This window comes from Rhineura floridana, chromosome 1 (genome assembly GCF_030035675.1).
Source record: "Rhineura floridana isolate rRhiFlo1 chromosome 1, rRhiFlo1.hap2, whole genome shotgun sequence".
NCBI classification, from domain to species: domain Eukaryota; kingdom Metazoa; phylum Chordata; class Lepidosauria; order Squamata; family Rhineuridae; genus Rhineura; species Rhineura floridana.
The window spans coordinates 97,657,105-97,682,784 of NC_084480.1; the positions used below are offsets into that span (position 1 = coordinate 97,657,105).

At 40.0% G+C, this 25,680-nt stretch overlaps 1 protein-coding gene across 3 annotated transcripts in view; it reads left to right on the forward strand.

Annotated features, from left to right (window-relative positions):
* The window catches only part of FRMD3 (FERM domain containing 3), a 240,238-nt gene that overhangs the window by 148,250 nt on the left and 66,308 nt on the right, over positions 1 to 25,680 (forward strand). For all 3 annotated transcript variants that reach the window (XM_061627122.1, XM_061627103.1, XM_061627113.1), the window contains exons 5-6: positions 5,758 to 5,855; positions 8,543 to 8,666. In XM_061627122.1, the coding sequence (XP_061483106.1) occupies positions 5,758 to 5,855; positions 8,543 to 8,666 (222 nt within the window). The remainder of the gene's footprint in view (positions 1 to 5,757; positions 5,856 to 8,542; positions 8,667 to 25,680) is intronic.

A 25,680-nucleotide genomic window follows, 5' to 3' on the forward strand; every position in this document is an offset into this window, starting at 1 on the left:
AAATTATTGTAGAGTTACAAATTTAGCAGAAGCAAAATCACTTTCATTTTTAACTACTTTATGCAGCATTGTTATCCTTAAAGTGATACAAAGCAAACATGTATGTTGGCCAAGTAAATTTTGGAACAGTTAACTCCACAGTGCAATCAAATAAGCAGGATAAACCATTTATCACTGTTAATTTGTAATTTTTTTACATGCAAACCTAGAATGCAGCTGGGAGGTTTGGACAGTTGAGGGAAGGCAAGAATTCAGGGAAGCTGGTCACCACCCAAGGTGCTGCTCCATATACTATATTTTTATGTGGAATTCAGGAATTAATACCAGCATATTAAATAAATATACATGTTCACTATTGTTGTTGTTATGTGCCTTCAAGTCGATTACGATTTATGGTGACCCTGTCATTATTAATAAAAACATTTCTGAACAGCCATCAAAACAATTATAGACTGAGAGGCAACAAAAGTTTATAAAAGCTAAAAGCAGGCTAAAGCAACATTTGTGAATGACCCTTCCCATATGATAATCCATGCATGTTGCATGTTAATTTTGCATGAATAGCATCTGTTAAAGTATTGGACTGCTGTTCCAGTTTATTTTGTAGGTAAAATCTGCAATGTGTACAAATGAGTGTCATTCATATATGCTATGCACATTTTTTAACATTTAGTTTAAAATTGCTTTTATACAATATTTACATAACCTTTATCTATGCTTTTACCCCAAAAGATCATACAGATAGCTGAGGGATTGTTCTTTTTGAACATACTGTTCTAGCTGGATAAACCCAACTCTTTCAAAGTGTTTTCTCAAATGAGGTTGACATTTTTAGAATATTTTGAAATGTGCACAATTTGCTAGAGTATAATGGTAAAGGTGTCCCCGCACTTGTAGTGCGAGTCGTTTCCAACTCTTAGGGTGACGTCTTGCGACGTTTACTAGGCAGACCATATATATGGAGTGGGATTGCCAGTTCCGTCCCTGGCCTTTCTTTGCCCCCCAGCATATGCCGGGTTCTCATTTTACCAACCACGGATGGATGGAAGGCTGAGTGGACCTTGACCCCTTTTACCGGAGATTTGACTTCCTCCTTTCATTGGAATCAAACTCCGGCCGTGAGCAGAGCTTCGGCTGCATTACCGCTGCTTACCACTCTGCGCCACGGAGTATCCCATAAATGACTGTGTTTTACACAGCATGGAATGCTGAATAAACATTCTTTTTGAATTATGGGAAATTTCTGGTGTAAGGAAGGATGTGACAGTTAGTATGTCTACATGCCTGTCTGTGTATATACATCTGAGTGAAGATGGACAAAGTGTGCTCTGTGATACAGATTTGAGGACTCAAAACGCAGTTTAGCATAGATACTTTTAATTTTAATTATTTTAATCCAGAGCTGTCCACACCGCTGGTTCAAATTGTATATCAACTTGTGCTATTATCTGTGAAGAAAATGATTTTGGAAACCTACTTGTACTCTTAATCAGAAGCAGGCAAGACTAAATGTTTAATGTCAACCCTACTGACCTGTTCCTAAAAACCTTTTTCTGTATTATCTCATACTTGATCCTTTCTTTCAACCCTTGAAAGATCAATTTATAGTGACAGGAAAATCTACCATATTTTATTTATAGATCTGTGTAACAAGCACTGAGATGAAAACATTAAATGCCTCTCCATGGAATTTGTTTCAGCTCACACCAGAATGCAAACAGTTTCCAAAATTTTCACTTGGTCCAGAGCAAAGTCCCAGGGTAGTGCAAACTGATTTGCACAAGTAGAAAGTGTTATTAATTTTTTTGGATTTAGAGGCCTGTGGGGTGCCTCAGGGTGATTGTATTGAAGACTCTTTTAGCACTTTTTCATTGAGGATTAAAAATATTTGTATCAATTCACTACAATGGAACATTTTCTCACTCTTGAGAACTACTAACACTTAAGTAATGTGAATATTTCAAAGGAGTTTAATGGACTGTAACTGGCAAAATATTATATTAGGAAGATGCCACAAAAAGGGCAATTATGAATGAAGTACAATAATAAAGAATCCTATAGTGACCATTATTGGACCACTCCAAAAAGAATTTTTGCACTTTCAAAAATCCCTAGTTTTCAGACTAGAGCTGGGATCCAAATTACTATATTGGGCATGCCAATTAGCTTGCGTGGGGCAAATTGGATTTTTGACTTAATTCCTTCAAACAGGAGGCCACCTCACCTGCGACTCATGTCAGTTTCAAAGGCAGCTTGCTGTATGGAATAGAGGGCTGTTATTTGAGAAACAATTCGTCAGAATTGTCTGTCTTCCAGCAGCTCAGACAGAGCGAGGATTTTTATGCTAGCTCAGCTGGATAAGTGACCCGTTTTTTTTTATACGGATTAACAGGCAAACATCCTCCTGTCTACATTCATCATTTTCTTATCTATACAGCTAAAGAGATTTGTCAAAGTAACAGCAATTGAGATAACCTAGGTGAGGTAAGACTTTCCTTTTTTTATTCACGGAACTAAGGGGGAAGAAAATATAAATAGCTTATCTTTTTTTTTTATTGCAAAAAGCTGACATGGAAAATAGCATTTTAAAGATTACAACGGACGAGAGATTTCTGATTGGAAGAGATAAGAAATCTTTTTGATGTATGGCTGGGACTATTTTTCCTGATCTACTTTTTTTTTGACGAATCTGCTCATTCTCTCTGCTACTAGCTATTTCGACGCTGTGAACTAAAGCTGTTCTTACACTTCCGGGCAGATAAGAGATAAGGGCTGTCTAGCGTGTGACGTTAGTTTGTTGGAAAGATTAACTCCTTTGTAACTGGTTAAAGAAATAAGCTGCTCTTTGTTTGGGACATTGAAAATTGAAGGAGTTTTGTTCCTTTGGCTTTAAGAATGACAATTAAGAAGATCATGGATGTACAAGAAGGGACTTTATCTCTAGACATGTTTCAGAAAATAATGAATGGGATTAACTCAATAAAACAAGAACTGAGAAATAATAGACAAGCGTGGAGAATTGAATTTCACGAAATGAGACAGGAGCTGAAAGAAACTCAGGATTCTATGAGAAAGGAGAATAAAGATAGATCTGGAAAACAAAAAAAGGATGAAAGAGAAATAAAAGGCAAGGTTCAAACTACGGAGATTGGCTTAATTATGGACATGAAAAAGATTTGGATTTCCTGGCTGTGATGGATCCTGGAGACAAATATTACAGTTTGGAATTCAGCGCTGTCCCTGAAGGAATTGATTGGAGATAAAGATATTATCGGTTCAAAAAAATTCTTGGACTGGAAGGATTTGATGGAACTTGAAATGGATAAAGTTAACAGAATTAATCCCTGTTTTGTGTCAATGGAAAAACCTTCAAGAGATGTACTAGTGTATCATGTGGAAAAGAGGAACAGAGATGCGGCTTTGCAACAATACTTCAGTGATACGGTTGGATTTGATGGCAAGAAAATATCTGTGATGGAGGAAATTCCTATCAGACTTTTATTATATGACTATGACAGCAAGATTTTTGGGTGCGTAAAGATGGAAGATGGAAGATGGACCCAATATGGATAATGACAGAAGAGCGATTTAAAATTACTGGACTTAGTAGATTTGATGAGTTGGATTAATTGGCATGTTTATTTAGAAAAAAAAATTGATTGACATATATCTCAAGGATTGGAAACTTCTCTTTGACTTTTTGTGGAAGATTAAAATGATATGATGTTAATGAGATTTGAAACCAACTAAGATAACCGTTGGAGGAAGGTGATTTTATAATCTATTAAGAGATAGGTTTGTTATATATTATAGATTTATAGCTGAACTATGACAAATCGGAAGTCAATATTCTTTCTTTTTTATATATATATATATATTTTCTTTTTGTATTGTACTAGTTATTGATTTGTGTTGTTTTCTTTTTGTATTGTTTTGGTTTTGAAAATTGAAATAAAAATTAATTGGGAAAAAAAAAGAGAGAAACAAATGTCTAAAACTCCCCTTTGTGTGTGGAATTAGACAGATGTTCAGATCCTAGTCTAAGGTTTTAATTTTCAAATAAATTATGCCAAAACTATATGCAACACAGATACATATTTGTTCTCCTGGCTTGTCAAAACCATTCACAGGAGGCTGCAAACTTGGGCAGAAGACTGCCAAGAAGAGGGGCCATTGAACCCTTTCCCTTCCAGTTACTCCATCCTAAAATTGTCTCTTCCCCAAGCTTCGTTTTCACCTGTGTGTGTGTGTGTGTGTGTGTGTGTGTGTGTGTGAGAGAGAGAGAGAGAGAGAGAGAGAGAGGTGCCCATATCTTTTTCCATAAGGGGAAGGGAGCAGCTGGGGGAGTGAGTTTAAGTGGGAAAATGGCCAGAGGGCTAGGTTAAGCAGTCATCTCCCTTTCTATTCCATTTCTTCATTCAAGATTCAGCCTCCCAATATTCAGCTGCTTTTGGTAATAATAATAATGATGATGATGATGATGATGATGATGATGATGATGGAGATGGAGAAAATGTTATCTGACAATGAAGTGGGATCCAGCCATAGATGAAAATATGTTTTCTCGCCGTGCACTGTTCTTAGCATTTTGACTGGAACTACAGGGCAAACTTCCATTTGAATGCCTGGCTCTGACTGCTGCCACAGAAACACTGAGTTCATACATACATGGAAAAAGAATGCATGCATTTGATGTGGTCCTGAGGGTTTTCTGCTGGAGCCAATAATATATTTGAATCTTGTAATGACATGGTTGTGATGCAAGAAATATACATTTGATACTTTATTTAGACAATTTATATACTGCTTAACTATAATTGTCTTTAAGCGGTGTACAAGGAATATAATACAAAAAAACAAAAAATGGATTAAAACCATAAAATCAGAATTAAACTAAAATGCCTGGTGGAATTTAAAAAAAGTCTTCAATAGGTGCCAGAAGTTCAACTGGGAGGGAGGCTATCTGACCTCAACTGGAAGAGAGTTCCATAAAATTGAGCTCCTGGTGGATATGAGCCATGCATCGAGCCATTGGGGACTACTAACAATGACTCCCTCAAACATGTCAGTGGTCAGGCAGGGGTATAAGGGATCAAGCAGTTATTGAGGTATCCTGGACCCATGTTGTTAAGAGTCTTGTAAATTAATACAAGAACCTTGAATCTGACCTGGTAGCATATGGGCAGCCAGTGCAAGCTTTTGAGCACTGGAGTAATGTCCTGGCAATAGTTTGTCCCCATCAACAGTCTAGCCGCAGTGTTTTGTCTCTGGATCAGGCCCAATGGTAGCCCCACATAGAGCACATTGCAGTAATCTGGTCTTGAGGTTACCAATGCATGAATCACTGCGGCCAGACTATCCCTGCCCAATAATGGCTGTAGTTGACATACCAGCTGTAGCTGGAAAAATGCACTCCTAGCTACTGAGGCTTCCTGAGTCTCCAGCAACAGAGAGAGATCCAGGAGCATTCTCAAACTCATCTTTGTTTATAAGTAGCATGATTAGTGTTGTGTTCTTTCTTCATTGCCACATGGCCTGGTGAGTAGGAAGGAGATAATAAATATCTGGCTTATGACCAGCGATCTGGTCTTTATTATGTTGCACTTCCTTTGCTGTGTTGTTTCTCTGGCATCTTTACATTATCTAATGTTGGGATATACACAGTGATTAAATGAGAATAAAGGCAAAATAAATATAGAAATAGAATTCTCATAAGATGTGCCTGCTTCATATAGTATTTTTTCCTACACCATTCAGGTATCTTTTATATCTACAAATTAAAAGAGATATTTTCCATGGCCGTTTGCTGTGTGCATTTTCTGATGCTGCCTGCTTAGGTGCATGCATTGTCCAAGGTAAGTGAAACCAATTGCACCCTGAGACCTTATTTCGGGACCTTGGTCAGATGTATTTGTTGTAAAATCAAAAACCTTATCAACATTTTATAAAATAAATTGGTTTGGATCCAGATGAAGTTGGTCACACTTTAGTCCCATTGAAATCAGTGTGATTTAAGTTAGCCACAGCAGTGTGTGTGGAAATGGCAGTGCTGCATTCACTGGGATGGGGTGGGGCAATACAGCAACAAGAGTGGAGCTCTGGGTTGGCGGAGGTGATGCCACCACTGGGAACCCAGAGTTTCCCTTTCCTTGCTGTTTCACCCCACTCAATCCCCATATCAGGAAGGGACAGCAACACAAGGAGGCACTGCTGGTGCTCTGTACCCCCTGTGGAACTTTTGCTGGTTAGCTATGACTAACTTGTCCCATTACTTTAAATGGGAATGATATATGATTGTTTGGATCCAGCCCAATTGTTAATAGGTAGGTAGTGAAACAGTAGGATGTGGCTTTCTTCTGTTTCTAGCCCTGTCCAGGCAATACATGTTGTTGCTTGGGTTTTTTTTTTTAAATGAGGTGCCAGAACTCATATTTTGATAAAGTGCCATGGGTGCCAGCGCAAGATAGCTGCTGTAGGCAACAAAAAAAGAGGTGTCAGTACTCTGTTCAGGTGAGTACCATCTCACAAAAAAGCACAGCTCTCTAGTGTTTTTATTTATTTTAGTTAGAAAATGTATGTCTTGCCCCTTGTGCATTGCTGCATCTAGGGTAGCTAGCAAAGCATAAAAGCAATTGAGACAATAAGAATAAATAACAATAAAACAAATAAAATATAGCAGAGCAATAAAAGCATAATATGTAGATAATATGGATCCATTTCAGTCGGGTTTCAGGCCTGGTTTTGGCACAGAAACAGCCTTGGTCGCCCAGTATGATGACCTCTGTTGGGAGAGAAACAGGGGGAGTGTGACTCTGCTGATTCTCCTTGATCTCTCAGTGGCTTTCGATACCATCAACTATGGTATCCTTCTGGGAAGACTGGCTGAGTTGGGAGTGGGAGGGACTGTATGGCAGTGGTTCCGCTCCTACTTGGTGGTCGGCTCCAGAAGGTGATGCTTGGGGAACATTGCTCGGCACCCTGGACTGTCCAGTATGGGCTTCTGCAGGGGTCAGTTCTGTCCCCCATGCTGTTCAACATTTACATGAAATTGTTGGGCGCAGTCATCCGGAGCTTTGGAGTGCATTGCCATCAGTATGCTGATGACACGCAGCTCTATTTCTCCTTTTCGTCTTCTTCAGGTGAGGCTGTCAGTGTGCTGAACCAGTGCCTGGCTGCGACAATGGACTGGATGAGGGCTAATAGACAAGACAGATGCTGCTAGTGGGTAGTTCTCCTGACCGGATGGTGGATGTCCAACCTGTCCTGGATGGGGTTGCACTCCCCTGAAGGAGCAGGTTCATAGCTTGGGTGTTCTCCTAAACCATCTCTGTCACTTGAGGCTCAGGTAGCCTCGGTGGCACGGATTGCCTTCTACCAACTTCTGTTGGTGGCCCAACTACATCCCTATCTGGACAGGGATAACCTGGCTTCAGTTGTCCATGCTCTGGTAACCTCCAAATTAGATTACTGCAATGCACTCTACGTGGGGCTGCCTTTGAAGATGGTTCAGAAGCTGCAGCTTGTGCAAAATGCAGCGGCCAGATTGGTAACAGGGACCAGACGGTTCAAAAATATAAAACCGATTCTGCCCCGCTTGCATTGGCTACCTGTATGTTTGTGAGCTCGATTCAAGGTGCTGGTTTTAACCTATAAAGCCTTACATGGCTTGGGACCACAATACCTGATGGAATGCCTCTCCTGACATGAACCCACCCGTACACTACACTCAACATCTAAGGCCCTCCTCCAGGTGCCTACTCGGAGGAAAGCTGGGAGTCTAGCAACAAGGGAGAGGGCCTTCTCAGTGGTGACCCCCAAATTATGGAATGATCCCCCTGACGAGGTGCGTACTGTTAGCTTTCCTCTTCTCCCAGGAATTTTAGCATGTGTTTTTAATTTTTTTAAAATTGTGTTTTTAAATTGTTTTTTGTGTTTTAAAATCTGTATATTTGTTTTTATTGTTTTTAATTGCTGTAAACCGCCCAGAGAGCTTCGGCTATGGGGCGGTATATAAATGAAATAAATAAATAAATAAATAAACAAACAAACAAACAAACAAATAAAGATAACAGAATAAAACCATATTCAACCAAGGTTTTAAAAGACCCTGGAAAATTAAAAGGTCTTCACCTGATGCCGAAAAGGCATGGGCATTAGTACCAAGCAGCCCTCTCTGGAGACAGCATTCTAAAGGCAGTGCACCACAACCAAAAAGGCCCTCTCTCCAGTAGCCACCTGCTTAACCTTTGAAGTCAGGGTCACCCAGAGAAGGGCTTTCTAAATATGACATTAATGTATGGACATGTTTGCATGGGAGAAGACAATCCTTCAGATACCTGAGTCACAAACTATATAGGGCTTTAAAGGTAAGCACTAGTACTGTAATATTACGCACGGAAGTCTATTTATATATTAATAATGAATAATTCACTGCCAGTTTATTTTTGGTGGCTTGGAATCTAACTTAATCAACTGCTTGTTTAAGTAGCAATTTAAATTGTACTTTCCTTCCCACTCTTTCTTTGTATTTTTATCTGCACAGCTGAGTTTGGTGACTATGATCCTGATGAACACCTGGACAATTATGTCAGTGACTTTAAGATTTTCCCCAAACAATCCCAAAAGCTGGAAAGAAAAATAGCTGACATACATAAATATGAATTCAGGTAACATAGACTGCTCATTAGGAGAGGGTTATTTAACTATTATTTGTTAATGTCTTCTGTAACTTAGATGTGTACAAAATAAAACTGTGTATTTTCAAGAGGTTAATATGTGAAAATTCAATATAACACTTTAAAAGTCAACAGATGTGCTAAATATGTTGTTATGTAAAGCTGACTTCAATAGAAGTCAGTTTAGGGGAAAGGGCCATAATTCAGTGTTGAGCATCTGCTTTGCATGCACAAGGTCCCGGGTTCAATCCCCAGCATTTCCAGGTAGGGCTGGTGAATCTCCAGTCTGAAACCCTGGAGAGCTACTGCTAGTAAGCGTACACAGTACTGAGCTAAACAGACCAATGGTCTGACGCAGTGTAAGGCAGCTTCCTATGTTCTTATGAATGAGCTGATATCACAGTAAGGCCCATGCAGCCGAAGCTCTGCTCACTGCCACAGTTCGATTCCAACGGAAGGAGGAAGTCGAATCTCCGGTAAAAGGGGTCGAGGTCCTCTCAGCCTTCCATCCATCCGTGTTCGGTAAAATGAGAACCCGGCATATGCTGGGGGGTAAAGAAAGGCCGGGGAAAGAACTGGCAATCCCATCCCATATATACAGTCTGCTTAGTAAACGTCGCAAGACGTCATCCTAAGAGTCGGAAACGACTCACACTATAAGTGCGGGGACACCTTTACCTTTACCTTTAAGCTCATTGATTCAAGGGACTTAAACAGATGTAACTCCATATTCAATCATGACCTGTGTATTTTTCACAACAGTTTAAATGTGATAAATATTTTAAAACTGTATACTTCATTTTTTATGCTTTACAGTACAATAATAAGGGAAAATACAATTTCCCCTCCCATTCCCCACAGCCCCACTGCTTATAAGGCACAATATAAACTCTAGAAAGACTGACAAAAACCATGTAATCACAACACATATGTATTGTTTTATATTTCTTGTTTTTCTTAACCTGGATATGAATGTCATATATTTTAGCATATATGAATGACCCTGAAACTGATAGATGATAATTTTCTTTTTTCTAATGATTTTTAAGAACAAGAGCATGGCTGCTATTCAAAGTTCCAAAAGATCATTTGATGTTCATTACTTTCTTAATAAACATTTTTTTACTTTTTCTTGAAGAGCAGCTATGTTAGTTTATAATACCTTCTGGTGAACACTAGCTAGTTTATTACTGCAACATGTTTCATTGACAAGAGTCTACTTCCTTGGTTATAATTCTCTTTCTAGAAGAAAATTTTATGAGAGGTTTTAGTATTTCTACTATTGTAGAGAGTATTCTGTTGGCTTTGTGGTGATTATCCTTTGAGTGGAAAGGATGGTTTCTTATGTGTTATTGTTGGATGATCACATACATTATGCTTTTTAAAGGTCATTTGATTTTTATTAGTATGATTTTTTTTATTCTGTAAGTATTCTGTATTCTTTGAGATTGTTCTGATGTAAGCAATATCATCAACATCATCATCATGCTTGTTATTAATATGCAGAGTATTTCCCCTCCACTTTGATTTATCTAGAGCAAGTCAAGAATTTATTTATTTATTAGAATATTTCTTAATTGCTTTATATTCAAAAGAATCTCAAAGTGATTTACAGAAAATAGAAATCAAATGCAATAGAAATCAAATACAATTTAGGCAGAGATAGCTATGCCAGCAAAAGATAGTATCTGAAGGAAATGGGAAGCAAAAGACTGTTGTGAACAGTATTTCCAGCAAGAAACTCCTGGTTTTTCCATAGTCAATTTGTGCATTTTTTTGCAGGATAGGAGGGCTGAAGTATGAGCTTTGCTCATCATGATAAGATTTGCATAAAGATATAGGTACACACTTTCCTAGTGTTAAACGCATACACACAAATCTGTCACTTTCCATTCCATATATAGACGTGTAAATAGATTGCTTATGATATATTAAGATACTACTTCAGGGTTACCCTCCACTCCTACCAGTGTGGGTAAAACTCAGCCAGTTGAAGTAAGTGAAAAAGAAACTATAGGGCCAAACCTTAAATGTGTAAATAGTAGGGTTGCTAGGTCTCCAGTTTTCACCTGGAGACTCCAGATTTTGGGGTCCTCTCCAGGTGAGTCACCTCAATCTCCGGACTCTCAGCTTTCATTTTAACAAAATTAAGTTTCTAGGTGGTCTGGTTCAAGAGATATATACCAAAACGTCAGCTGCCCCCCACAACTTCTGTTAAATGAGTTTGCAGCTGGCTGCTCTAACCCCACCCTTTCAGGTTTGAAGGCAAGAAATGAAGTCAGGGTTGTGATTGACAAGGGATTTGTTGACCTCCAGACAATAGCTAGAACCCATTGCAAGGCCAGAGAACTGTTGGTTTTTTTCCTGCATGTCTGAAAATCTCATAAACTGAGTAAGCTAAAGTATTTCTCTCTTGTGTGCAGGAGATCTAAATGGCATTACTATGTGTTATGCTTTTCTAATTATGAGGAGTGAAGCAAGTTTAAATTTTTCTGGGCTGTTGAAGAGGGCAGTGTTTTGAAAACCTTTCCAATATGAAGCTTTCATTCTATACTCACTTTTCTGGGAGTAAAGCTACCATGTTAATCCCACATACCAGGAGTAAACCCCGTTGAATTCAATAAGACTTACTTTTGAGTAGACATGGTTAGGATTGTGGTGTAAATTAATGGAACTTTTGAGTGAACATAGCAAAGAATTGTGTTTGTGTTGTAAATCTTTCTCTCCCCCTCCATCCTATTTTTTAAAGCAGTTCAGCAGGGCTTACTTAGGTATCTCTGCTTTTATTATGTGGGAAAATGATAAAGATTAATTTTTTAAAAAAATGTTCTGCAATGAACTGGTTTCAACAATAAATTATTATATGGGGTGTATGTATTCTACATCTCCATTGTGTGTGTATATATGGAGTCTTTCCACCATCCCTATGTGGTAGGGTTGCTGATTAGAAACCAAGGCAGCTCAGAACAAGAAAAAAATCCCTTTTAAAAATCTAATAACCATAAAAACAATTATAAAACAGTTGCAAAACAGCTTAAAGTAGCATGATTCTGAATTTTGGGTTGGGTGAGTGAAATTTCTTATCACTTGAGGTTGCAGTTCTGTGCATGCTTTTCTGTTTGAGTAAGCCCCATTAAATACATTGGGACTTGCTTTTGAATAAACATGCATAAGATTGCACTATAAATATTGTCATAGGTTGTGTAAATAATAAACATCTTGCACAGTCATGATTATATAAATATTTCTTCATACTATGTTTTGATAAGTACCTGATTTCTGATGGCTGTACATTATTTCCTCTACGTTTTAAGTGTGCTCTTCTTCCTTGGGGTGGTCATGGTTCCCCTCTGTTGTTTTTATCCTGAGGGGCAGATTAGGCTGAGAGATTGTGAGCAGCTCATTGTCACCCAGTGAACTTTATAGCTCATTTCCATTTTTAAAAAATTAATTAAAACTATTTACATGCAGGCAAAGTTTATGAAGTAGATCTACACAATACATTTAAAGCACATCCAATTCACATTTAAAGCCCATGACTTCCCCCAAAGAATCCTGAGAAGTGTAGTTTCCCCCTCACAGTTATAGTTCCCATCACCCTTAACAAACTACAGTTCCCATGATTCTGTGGTGGGATTCATGTGCTTCATATGTGTGTTGAATGTGCTTTAAGTGAATGGTGTGGATCTGCCCTAGGTATGATGTGCATTCATTAGTGAATTGAAAAGAACTATTTTAAAAGATACTTTTTTAAACAGGGCTGTTGCTCAGTGGTAGGGCACATGCTTTGCATGCAATTCAATCTCTGCAGAAGACAGTTGCCTGGAATCCTGGACAGCCAATGCTAGTCCATGACATCAGTACTGAGCTAGATGGTACCAAATGGCCTGAGTTGGTATAAGGCAGGTTTCTTTGTTCCTAAAAGTGGAAAGAGACCCAAGGGCCACAGTGACTCCAAAATTTATTTATGTGTTTTGTTTACAACATTTATATACCACTTTATTCTAAAGAAACTCAAAGAGGTTTACAGAAGGAATTAAAACATTAAAATTATTGGCAAAAAGAATTAAAGACAGGTGTTTAAAACATTCAAAATAATCAAACCAACAATGAATTAAAACAGATAAAAACCATAAGAGCTTCTACATGGCTGGGAGGCTTGCCTAAACAAAAATGTTTTTAGCAGGTGCCGAAAAGAGTACAATGATGGTGTCTACCTAATGTCAATAGGCAGGGAGTTCCAAAGCATAGTTGCTGCCACACTAAATGGATTGATTTCTTGCAAGAGGAGAACAAGTACTATGTGGCACCCATAACATGGAAAGCACACCTTGGCCTTCTAGCATATTGGCAACCAGTGCAGATTTCAGAGCAGAGCTATTACGTGCTGATAGGGTCTCACCTGTTGTGCTGCATGGGGATTTCTGTCACCTTGGCTGACTGGCTGCCACATTTTTTTTTAGTTTTGGTTTTTGGTTAGGAATCTTGATTGGTTGTGGGATGCTGAGTTTTCTGCCTTACTCATAGGAATCTTGCTGTGGTTGGTACGGTATTGCATTCTGGAAATCATCACTGTCTTTTCTTTTTCTTTTTCTATTTGCATTTCATTTACATTCCTCACTCACTTACATCCATAGAAGCAACAACAGTGGTTCCATGTGTTTAGCTCGAACTCCTTAAACCCACTGATGATGTACCTTGTTGGTTGCATTATGGTTTTTTTCTTGGCCAATAGTGGCAAAATAGAATTCACATACTGGGAAGTATGGCTGTGCTTGCTGTTGTTCCCAAGCTACTGCCTGTGAAGGTAGACCAAACCATGTGTGTTTTCGCTCTGTATGTTATTACTCACTAGAATTGGGTTGGCTGTTAAAGTGAGTTTATAGCAGGCCACAGGGTAGACAGAAAAGGGTAGAGAATCTTCTTCCTCTTACTCATTTCTCAAACCTCTTTCTGAAGTGAGGGGTCAAGTCTGTGAAGAAGTTTGGAGCAGCCATGTTAAAACGCAGGGGCAGGGCATTCCAAGCAGGGGTTGCCAATCCTGCTTTGATATGTAATATAATAATAATAAAATTTTATTTGTGAGTCGCCTATCTGGCCGAATTAATGGCCACTCTAGGCGACGTACAACTTCACAGTAAAAATACAATAAAAGCCAATGAGGACCACAACAATAATAATATTACCATATTAAAAACTAACCCACCCCAGAGGTCCCGTAGGCCTGCCTGAACAGCCAGGTCTTTAAGGCCCGGCGGAAACCTATCAAGGAAGGGGCATGGCGGAGGTCAAAAGTAAGGGAGTTCCAGAGGGTGGGGGCCACAATCGAAAATGCCCTCTCTCTGGTCTGCACCAGCCTCGCTATCTTAACTGGTGGGACTGAGAGAAGGTCTTGTGTGGCTGATCTTGTTAGGCGGCATAATTGGTGATGCTGGAGGCGCTCCTTTAGATAAACTGGGCTGAAACCATATAGGGCTTTAAAGGTCAACACCAACACCTTGAATTGGGCCTGGTAAACAACTGGTAGCCAGTGTAGATCTATTAACACCGGAGTGATATGATCACGGCGACGGCTGTTCTTAATCAAACGTGCCGCCGCATTCTGTATCAGTTGCAATTTCCGGACCATTTTCAAGGGTAACCCCACGTAGAGCGCATTACAGTAGTCTAAGCGGGAGAAGACCAGGGCATGTATCACCCGTGGGAGCAGATGGGCAGGAAGGTAGGGTTGCAGCCTCCTTATCAGATGTAATTGATACCAAGCTGCCTGGCTCACTGCCAAGACCTGAGCCTCCATGGACAGCTGGGAGTCAAGAATGACCCCAAGGCTGCGGAACTGGTCTTTTAAGGGTAATCTTACCCCATTGAACACCAGGTCTATATCCCCCAACCTGCCCCTATCTTCCACGAGCAACACCTCAGTCTTGTCGGGATTTAGTTTCAGCCTATTCCTTCCCATCCATTCACTTACGGATTCCAGGCACTTGGACATGGTATCCACAGCCAACTCTGGTGAGGACTTAAACGAGAGATAGAGCTGAGTGTCATCCGCATATTGGTGGCACCGCAGCCCAAATCTCCTGATGATGGCCCCCAGCTGCTTTACATAGATGTTGAATAGCATGGGGGAGAGGATAGAACCCTGTGGCACTCCACAATTGAGAGGCCAAGGGTCTGAGACCTCATCCCCCAATGCCACCCATTGGCATCTGTCTGAGAGATAGGAATGGAGCCACCGTAAAACAGTACCCCCTATTCCTAATCCTTCCAGGCGATCCAACAGGATACCGTGGTCGACGGTATCGAAGGCCACTGAGAGATCCAGGAGAACGAGGAAGGTATATTCTCCCCTATCCAACGCCCTCCTCATATCATCCACCAGGGCGACCAAGGCTGTTTCAGTTCCATGACCATGAAGCCCGATTGGAATGGATCTAGATAATCCACTTCATCCAAGTGTGTCTGTAACTGTTTGGCCACCACTCGCTCAATTACCTTGCCCAGAAATGGTAAATTAGAGACTGGGCGGAAGTTATTCAACTCTTGGGGATCCAAGGAGGACTTTTTCAAGATGGGCTTTATAACTGCCTCCTTGAGGGCTAATGGCATTGCACCCTGTTCCAGGGATGCATTTACCACTGCCTTGATCCCTTTGCCCAGCCTCTCTTTGCAACTCATAATGAGCCATGAGGGGCAAGGATCCAGCAGACAGGTGGTTGGCTTCACAGTAGAGAGCACCTTGTCCACTTCCTCAGAGGGAAGAGGCTGAAACCAATCCCACCGGACTGGAATGCAACTGGCCGGCTCTGGCTCGCTTCCTGTCTCCACAGCGTACAGAATCATGCTCTTCAGATGCTCGATTTTATCGGCAAAGTGTTTAGCAAATGTGTCACAGGAGGCTTTAGAATGCTCCATGGGTTCCTGAGCAACTGGACCGACCAGATTTCGGACCACTTGGAACAACCTCCTGGGACAACACTCTGCGGACGCAATAGAGGCAGCAAAGAATTCCCTCTTTGTTGCCTTTGTTGCCACCTGGTAGGCAGCTATTGCTGCTCTAACCAGTGTCCGATCATCTTCAGAGCGAGATTTCCGCCACCAGCGCTCTAATCGTCTCACCTCCTGTCTCAGACCCTGGAGCTGTGGTGTATACCAGGGTGCTATCTAAGCTCTATTCAGGGGGAGAGGACGTTTCGGTGCCACCTGGTCTACTGCCCTCGTGATCTCCTTATTCCACTCCATCACCAGGGCTTTGACCGGGCGGCCTTCAGCCGGCTCCAATTCTCCCAGCGCATTCAGGAATCCTTTAGGATCCATCAGGCGCCTGGGGCGGACCATCTTAATAGGTCCTTGTCCCCTGCGGAGGGTGTGTGGCATTGAGAGGTCCATATTCACCAGGTAGTGATCTGACCATGACACGGGGTTAGAATGTATATCTTTGCAGAGGATCCTTAGTCAAGTTTTACCAACAGCACAATCCAGACCATATCTATTCAGAAGTGAGTCCTATTAAATTCTATAGGGCTTAGTCCCTTAGTAAGTGTGTTTAGAATTGCAGCCTTCAGGACCATCCATCTTTACTGCTGAGTTCTCCAATCTAAACAACACGAGGCTCCTTCTTCCTACAATGGCCTTCTGGTGTCTGGCCTGGCCTGTGGGCACCTAAACCCTTCTTGCCAGAAGCAAGTAGTCTGGATTAAATATTCCCTACCCAGGCTCCCTAAACAGGCGAGAAGGAATGATTCTATCACTTCAGCTGGACCTGGGAACACCATCTTTTAGCTAAGATTTCTATCTTAATTTCCAATCAGAGAAATGTTTTTGTTTGAATTGTATGCTCCAAGCAACTGTGGTGCTTGATGTATCATGCTTAATGACATCACTAGGGCCCACCCCATGACCTCACTAGAGCCAGCTCCATGACATCACCAGGGCACACTCCTAAAATCTCAAGGTTTTGAATGCATCTGACCTGGCAACCCTAGAATACCTTAAGTGCGTGAATGTGTGTAACCTGTCTTGTTTTTTATTTGTGAAATAACAGCTGCCTGGCAGGGGATGGGAATTAGGGTCAAGAATGCACCCTTTTTGTCTGTGGCACAGTCCTGTTGAAAATGCTTCCACTCTTAAAGCTGCTATTTTCCCTAGGAAGGAAGATGTAAGACTGACTGACAGGGGACCTTTGCTAAGGACCTGAGCATTGCTTAGGTAGGCTTATTTAAGTGCAGCAAGACAGCATGTATAGTGCTTCACATCCATAGATAAAACATACATTTCAGGAAATGGGAAACGGGGAAAAAAACAAGCTGCACAAGACACCAACTTAAGCTACATCAATTAGTAGGTAGTCCAAAGATCAAAATATGTTTGGGTCTTCTTCATGTAAGAATCTACTCGGTGCCTGTGATTGGTAGAAAGGGCATAGAAACCTTTTCACTTTAATGTGGGATGCCTAATACCAGTTTGGGAGAGGATCCCTTGATGCTTAGTATAACCTTCACATACAACCCACACTTGAAAGCCTGATACTATTTGTGAAAATTAAATGTTTCATATTTGTAATATTGTCACATTCTCATTATTGGCTGATAAAATATTGCTTACATCATGTATCTTATCAGTTTAGGATGAACTGTTAAGCCTTGCCAGCTCAACAATTTTTTTAGATGTTATTTCACTGCTCGTGATTTTTGTTTGTTTGTTTGTTTAACTACATACTGTCTCATTTTTAATGAACATAAAATGCCTCTAGTAGCATTCAGTCTTATATTCCTTCGCATCCTATCTTTCTGTCTGCTCAAAATCACTAGCAGAGATTAGATTTTCCTCTTCTCCCAGGCATTTTAGCATGTATTTTTAAATTGCTTTTTAAAAATGTGTTTTTAAATTTGTATATCTGTTTTTAATGTTTTTAATTGTTGTAAACCGCCCAGAGAGCTTCAGCTATGGGGTGGTATACAAATGCGACAGATAGATAGATAGATAGATAGATAGATAGATAGATAGATAGATAGATAGATAGATAGATAGATAGATAGATAGATAGATAGATAGATAGATAGATAGATCAGTCCACACTAGGGATGGGGGAGAAATTTAACTCACATTTAAAGCCAAATGTAGTAAATTCACACTTATCAAAACAATATGAGAACAGAAACATGCAATTCTTCAAAATTCACATTATAATTATGGCAAAAATATGTATGTTAGTCAAAACTGCATACAAAAATGTGTTTTTTAGGAGAAATTTACTCTAAAATGCTGAAGAATTTTCATGAGGATTAAAAAAAAATAGTTCACCAATTGCTGCAGAAATGTGAAGACCTGTTTTTAAGATTGGAAAAATTTGAAATTAAGATAACTAAAATCAACAGATCCTTCCATCCATAGTCCACATTTTAGGGTGCAGTTTCAATATTCTTTCATATATATTTATTAACAAGCTTTGACAAAGACCCAGTACATGATTCCTGAGGTTAAAAACTGTTTTATTCACATAGAATTGCCACTATTCTATATATATTTTTGTAAGATTGCATCTGATTAATTACTTTTCCCATCAGCAACAGATGTGTGCATCTGAATAACTTTGACCACTTTTGGACAATCAAATCTTGGCATAATTAGCCGAGATGTAAATACCTGCACATAGCAGCTTTGCTCTTCCTTTCATGAGAGTGGGTAAACTAGGCAGGAAGCAACAGTTAACCATCACTTCCTATTATGTCCAGAGCAGAAAATTATGATTAATAGTTTTCAAATAAACCACAGCATGGAGGCCAGCTTTCAACCATGGCTTTATATTCTGGCTTCAGATGTAATGGGAAGCTATGGTTAACTGCAGCTTCCTGGCTTATTTCTTGCTTGCATGAAAGTAGAAGCCTATAGGCTGTATACAGGCTTATGAAGGTCATTCATATCTCAATTTATTAAGCTGATATTTAATCATCTGAATGCAGCCATTAAATCAGAGGGTTGTATCCAGTTCTTGCCTTACTCAAAGGAGACCCTCTGAAATCAATTAACATGAGTAACTTGGGTTCATTAATTTCAATAGGTCTACTCTGAGTAAAACTTAGTTGGATGTAACCCAAAGACTGTTCACAGTATCACTTATCACATATTAATAGTAAAAGGGAGAAATTTTATTAAACATGAGAACAAACGGCCAAAGTATATTGATTTGATCTATGTTAAATTATCTTGCAAACACTCTGACTCTAAGATTATATAAACTAAGATTATATATGTGCTGAGTCAGACCATTTATCCATCTAGTCCAGCGTTGTGTAGATGGCGGTGGTTCCATACCAGCTACCCAAAGCTGTTTTTACCTGGAGGTGCCAGGGATTGAACCTGGGAGTTGGGACCTTCTTCGTGGAAAGTATGTACATAACAATTTATTTCTGATTGAAATATGAATTAAGAAAGTCTCACTAAGTATAATAAAGAACATACATTTTTATGTTTTTAAGGGTTTATATCTTTCATTAGCAAACCACCCTTCTCACTTTCTGTCCTGATTCTGGAGTTTTTTCCAACCAGTATTCAAGAAAAATTACCAAAGCAAGTTTATATGAATTTGTCTTTGTTAAGGGCAAACACAGCTTTGGGCTTGGTTTGTGTTGCCTCTGATTTTGGACTTTTCTACTGACTGATAATAAGTTGCTCCTGTTAGCCATAAAGCTGCATTGTACAATGCATTCAGATCATATTCTTTAGTCCTGCAGATTGAATGTTTTGCATTCTAAACCCTTTCTCATCAGTCCAACTTAAGTGAAGCCATCGTTTATTATTTTGTGGTGGTGTCTTTGACAAGACTGTGGAGAATAATATAATAATAATAAACTTTACTTCTACCCCATCCTTTTTTCCAATAGGACTCAGAGCGGCTTACAACTAAAAACAACACACCATTAAAACATACAAAGTATACAATTAAAAATAGAATTAAACTTTGAGAAAAATTAAAACCATAAAACATACGTTAAAAACAGCAGACAATTTAAAATAATAAGACCATATAATGGATACAATGGATCAAATGTCTGGGATATAACTGATAGCATATAGTGACACTTCAGGTTGTTTGATGACTCATTTTGCCTGATTGAAAAGGCTTATTATTGTTAATTAGCACAAATGAATTAGATAGTGTCCCTGTCTCTTCCTCCCTTCATGGGGTAGTGAAAACATTGTTGGATTTTCATGGAAATATGACCGTCTTGTATAACTGATCTCTGTATAACTGTGAAAACCAAATCTCCTAAGGAGGTGGTGACAGAAGACATGGCAGCCTTAGAAGGCTGTGATTAATTACGGCTTGTAAGCTTTTCATCCATTTACTGTTCGCCTTAGTGAATAGTAAATGGATGCTGCCATCATTCAATTGGATCATTTTGTGGGATTAGCAAAGGCCTAAGCAAATATTCAGCCTTACTGGTTTTCATGTCACCTTAAGAAAAATGACATATGCATGACAGATAGAAAACAGAAAATCAGTAACCATATGTGAAAATAGGTGTCGTAAATTAAAAATAAGTAGAAGAATATAATATAACGTAGTGCTTAATTTTGGTTGTAAAAAAATGGCAGGTACTAAATTCCTGTCTGCCAATAGAACATGGTAACCTGCTATGGAAGCACCTAGAAAATAATGTGCCAAAGGAACCATGGATTTGTTGTTATTATGTGCCTTCAAGTCGATTTCGACTTATGGTGACCTTATGAATCAGCGCCCTCCAATAGCATCAGTCATGAACCATCCTGTTCAGATCTTGTAAGTTCAGGTCTGTGGCTTCCTTTATGGAATCAGTCCATCTCCTGTTTGGCCTTCCTCTTTTTCTACTCCCCGAAGTATGATAACCTCAGTTTCATCATCTTAGCTTCTAGTGATAGTTGTGCTTTAATTTGTTCTAACACCCAATTATTTGTCTTTTTCGCAATCCATGCTATCTGCAAATCTCTCCTCCAACACCACATTTCAAATGTTGATTTTTCTCTTACCCGCTTTTTTCACTGTACAACTTTCACATTCATACATAGAGACTGGGAATACCACAGTCTGAATGATCCTGACTTTGGTGTTCAGTGATACATCTTTGCATTTGAGGACCTTTTCTAGTTCTCTCATAGCTGCCCTCCCCAGTCCTAGCCTTCTTCTAATTTCTTGACTATTGTCTCCATTTTGGTTAATGACTGTGCCAGGTATTGATAATCCTTGACAAGTTCAATGTCCTCATTGTCAACTGTAAAGTTACATAAATCTTCTGTTGACATTACTTTAGTCTTTTTGATGTTCAGCTGTAGTCCTGCTTTTGCGATTCCCCTTTAACTTTCATCAGCATTCGTTTCAAATCATTACTGGTTTCTGCTAGTAGTATGGTATCATCTGCATATCTTAAATTATTGATATTTCTCCCTCCAGTTTTCAAATCTCCTTCATATTGGTGCAATCCTGCTTTCCATATAATATGTTCTGTGATAGCGTGATAAAACACACCCCTGTCTCACATCCTTTCCAATGGGGAACCAATCGGTTTCTCCATCTTTTGTTCTTACAGTAGCCTCTTGTCCAGAGTATAGGTTGTGCATCAGGACAATCAGATGCTGTGGCACACCCATTTGTTTTAAAGCATTCCATAGTTTTTCATGATCAACACAGTCAAAGGCTTTGCTGTAATTTATAAAGCATGGGGTGATCTTCAAAAAAGGCAAAAAAGAGGAACCGGGGAACTACAGACCAGTCAGCCTAATATCAATCCCTGGAAAAACTCTGGAGCAGATTATAAAGCAGTCAATCTGTAAGCACCTTGAAAACAATGCAGTAATTACTAGAAGCCAACATGGATTTACAAAGAACAAATCCTGCCAAACTAATATTATCTCATTTTTTGATCTAGTAACCTCCCTTGTAGGCTGTGGGAATGCTGTGGACATAATATATCTCGACTTCAGCAAAGCTTTTAACAAAGTGCCCCATGATCTTCTGATTAGCAAGCTAGCTAAATGTGGGCTGGATGAAACAACTATCAGGTGGATCCACAGCTGGCTCCAGAATCATACTCAAAGAGTGCTTATCAACGGTTCCTTCTCAAACTGAGTGGAACTAATGAGTGTGGTATCACAGGGTTCGGTCCTGGGCCCAGTGCTCTTCAACATTTTTATTAACGACTTGGATGAGGAGGTACAGAGCATGCTTATCAAATTTGCTAAGGTTTTGCTTACTCTTAGAAACTTGGACATTGTAAGATCCCTGCGTACAAACAAGCAAACATTGCTCATGTATGGAGTAATTATTCAAAGACACTTTCAGAATACAGCTGGACCACACCCTCTGTTTTCGTCGTTGAATCCAAAAGTCTCCTCTACTGCCGCTCATGGGTCAAAAATTTCTGATAAGGGCTTGACCGCTACTCTTTTAAACTCATCAGTAAAGACAATCTTTCTCAGCGAGGCCCCTGCCATTTCGTGTCCCAAAGCCAATGGCGCAGCGGTATTATCTTTTAATACCCCTTCACTTAACATTTCAACCTGTTTGAAGCAAGAACCCAGACCTAACACTGAAAACAAGGAGGATTCGCATAGTTTCTTCATTGAAGAGGAGAAGAATCTCTTCATAGAATTTACTACCCTCCCACTGCCTGCGCAACAGGATAATATCATTCTCAGATTACAGAAACTTTCTATTCTTCTGCAGACCAGGATGCTTCATGCTGATTCCTCTGCACCCGTAATGTTAGAAGCTCACAATGCCATGGAGGAGTTGAGATCTCCTCGATCTGTCAACGACGTACAGCCCGAGGCCCTGAAAGTGGATACTATTCCCTCTCAAAATTATCATCATGAGGCTGCTTGTTCCATATCCACCCCGACATATGATCCATCCTGTAGGGTATATTTGAATACCTTCCTGGACCGACGTAAGGTTTCTGGAGAGCGCGGAACTGGGGTCGCCACCTAAGTGCCAGGCTATGCTGCCCTTATCCCCCCCCGAAGTGTCCTCTCTCCAATGTCAGCAGGCCGGTGCACACTTGTGAGGCAATAATCTATTTTAGGGAAAATTATAATTTACCCTCTTTCTTGGATGACTCGAATGTTCCCCCTCCTTTTTGACTGGCCCCGTCCCGGTCCACTGATGCCATAGTCCCTATTAAGGTTGTTTCATGGAATGTTGCCGGTTGGTCTTCAAAATTTGTGGATGGATCTTTTAAAGACTTTTGCACTCGATTCCAAATCCTTTGCATCCAAGAAATGCGGGTAACTTCACTATCTTCTCCCTCGCTTCCTGGTTATGCTGTTTTTTCGCGGCCTGGCAACGTTAATCTCGGTAGACCTCAATTCAACTATAACTCAGGTAGATGTGGTTCCCTCTAGTAACATCTTAATTACCCAAATTTCTTGGCCCTCAAATTTTTTTAAAAAATTGATCAATGTTTATGTCCCCCCCCCTTGAACTCTAAGCATGTGGGCACCTCAACTTGGACTGATCTGGACCAGGTTCTGTCCTTTTTATACCAGGAGAATTCAGCCCCTCTGATTCTATTGGTTGGGGATTTCAATGCCAGATTGGGAGCAAATAACCTTGAAATAGGAGGAAAATTGGGGCTGGTACCGGAAGATCTATCCTCCTTTCCACCCAGGAATTCCAGAGACTCAGTCATAAATTCAGCGGGTCTCTCCTTCTTTGCCCTCACTTATAAATATCAACTTTTTATATGCAGTGGATCACCCAGAAATTCGTCATCGGACTTATATACATACATTGGCCCTAGAGGAAAGAGTGTCATTGACTTCATGATACTTTCCCATCCTTTATACCCTACCTTGAGTCTTTTGCTGTTCTGGCCAGACCTGAGAGCAATCATATGCCCATTCATTCTCTCTTTGCCATCTCAATGGCCTCCTCTTCCAGTGCATCTATACCACCTGAGAATCTTGTCCCCCATGGTGGCAATAGGATCCGCTGGAATGGGAAGACACAAGATGACATAACTTCACATTTAAATTCGACCAGGATACTAACATTAAGAGATCAACTCCTGTTTTCGTCAGACCCACTGGCATTTTACAATACTATAATCAGGGAAATAGGTCCCTTGTTGATTTGTTCTAGATCACCCTCTCAGATGAAATGTGGCTGGTTTGACAATCAATGTGTTGCATACAAATGCAACCTATCAAGAGCTATAAAGAATTTAAGGAAGATAGACTCTTTAGAAAATTACAACATCTACATACATCTCCGTAGATCATATAAAAATTTATTGGGTTTAAAAAAAGCCATGTATATCCACCAACAGTGGTTGGAACTTGGCCTCGCTTCTTTGGAAAATAATTCGGTTACATTTTGGAAGATGGTAACAAAAGGTATAAATGGGGAATATTCCTCTATGGATAACCAAATAACGTCGGCCCAATGGTGCTCAAACTTCTCCGCCCTTTTTAGTTATTCAATGCCCACCCCTTTGACAGATATCTATTTTAATACACAATCTCTGTTACTTCATTCCTGCCCAGAATGGGAACCAGTTACCCCACAAGAAATACTTATTTTGGTCAACTCTCTGCCAAAAAAAAAAAGCTCCTGGAGAGGATATGCTCCCAACAGAACTGTTTAAAACCAACCCTGATTGGTGGGCCCCAGTCCTCGCCAAAATGTTTACCTTCATCAACTGTCGGAAAAGTCCCAAAGGGCTGGGGGGTCAGCATAGTGGTACTGCTCCATAAAAGGGGCTCTAAGGCTGACCCAAAAATTTTTAGGCCGATTAGTCTTCTTGATGTTGTCGCCAAAATTTACGCCAAATATTTGTTAGGTAAATTGGAAACTTGGGCCTCTAAGAACTCGGTTCTTGCAGAGGAACAGGCAGGTTTTGTTAAGGGAAAGTCTACCATAGATCAATGTTTTATTCTGTTACATCTAATCCAAAAATATTCACTCCAAAATAGAAAAGAACTATTCGTCACTTTTGTTGATTTCACGTCTGCATTCGATCTTATCGATAGAGATCAACTATGGCAAAGCTATCCTCCACGAATATAGATAGATGGTTGCTCTATCTAGTACAAATGCTCCATTCAAATACCTTTCTTAGGGTCAGGCTAGGCGCCAACAGGCTCCTCTCAGAAGCTATTCCAACTAATAGAGGGGTATGCCAGGGCTGTCTTTTGGCCCCATTTCTTTTCAATTTCTATATAGATAACATTGTTCAGGAACTGTCTGGCCCAGATTTTTTCCCATCCACAATTTTAGATGCCAAGCTCTCGGTGCTGTTATACGCCGATGACTTAGCCCTGGTCTCAATTACCCAGATCGGGATGAGGAAACTACTAAAGTTTGGGAAGGTTTTGTTCTAAGGAGCACTTACAAATTAACCATACTAAAACAAATGTGGTAGTGTTTGGGAAGAAAAGAAAAATTCATGCCTGGAAACTAAATGATAAGCCCATTAAACAGCTATGTAACTTTAGATATCTTGGACTTAGCTTCAATACCAACCTCGTATGGAAACCTCATTTTGACTCAATTAAGCTGAAGGTCTCACATTCCATCCATTTGCTACTCCGCTTCTTTAGATTTAAAGGGGATCTTGGTTTCTCCTGCGGTAGAGGTGTTTCGAAGGAAAATAATTCCCCAGTTCCTGTATGGTGCTGAGATTTGGGGGCTTGCCAACATCTCCCCTTTAGAGAAAGTCCAGAACTCCTTCATTAGATCTATCCTGGCCATTCCGCGGGGTACCCCTGTCTCCTTTCTGAGGACAGAGACAGGTCTCTACTCTGTTGAATCTTCCGTACATGCGGCCTTAGCCGTTTACTGGCTTAAACTCGCATGTATGAGCTATTCACGCCTTCCCAAGAAATGCCTCCTAGAACAGCTTCAGAATCCATCTCACAGCAGCTGGTTAAATTGGGCCAAACTTATTTTGTCCGTATATGGGATAAATATAGAAATTTTACCTTCCCACCCTTCTATGCGTGCGAAACAGATACTTAAGGAAAGAAT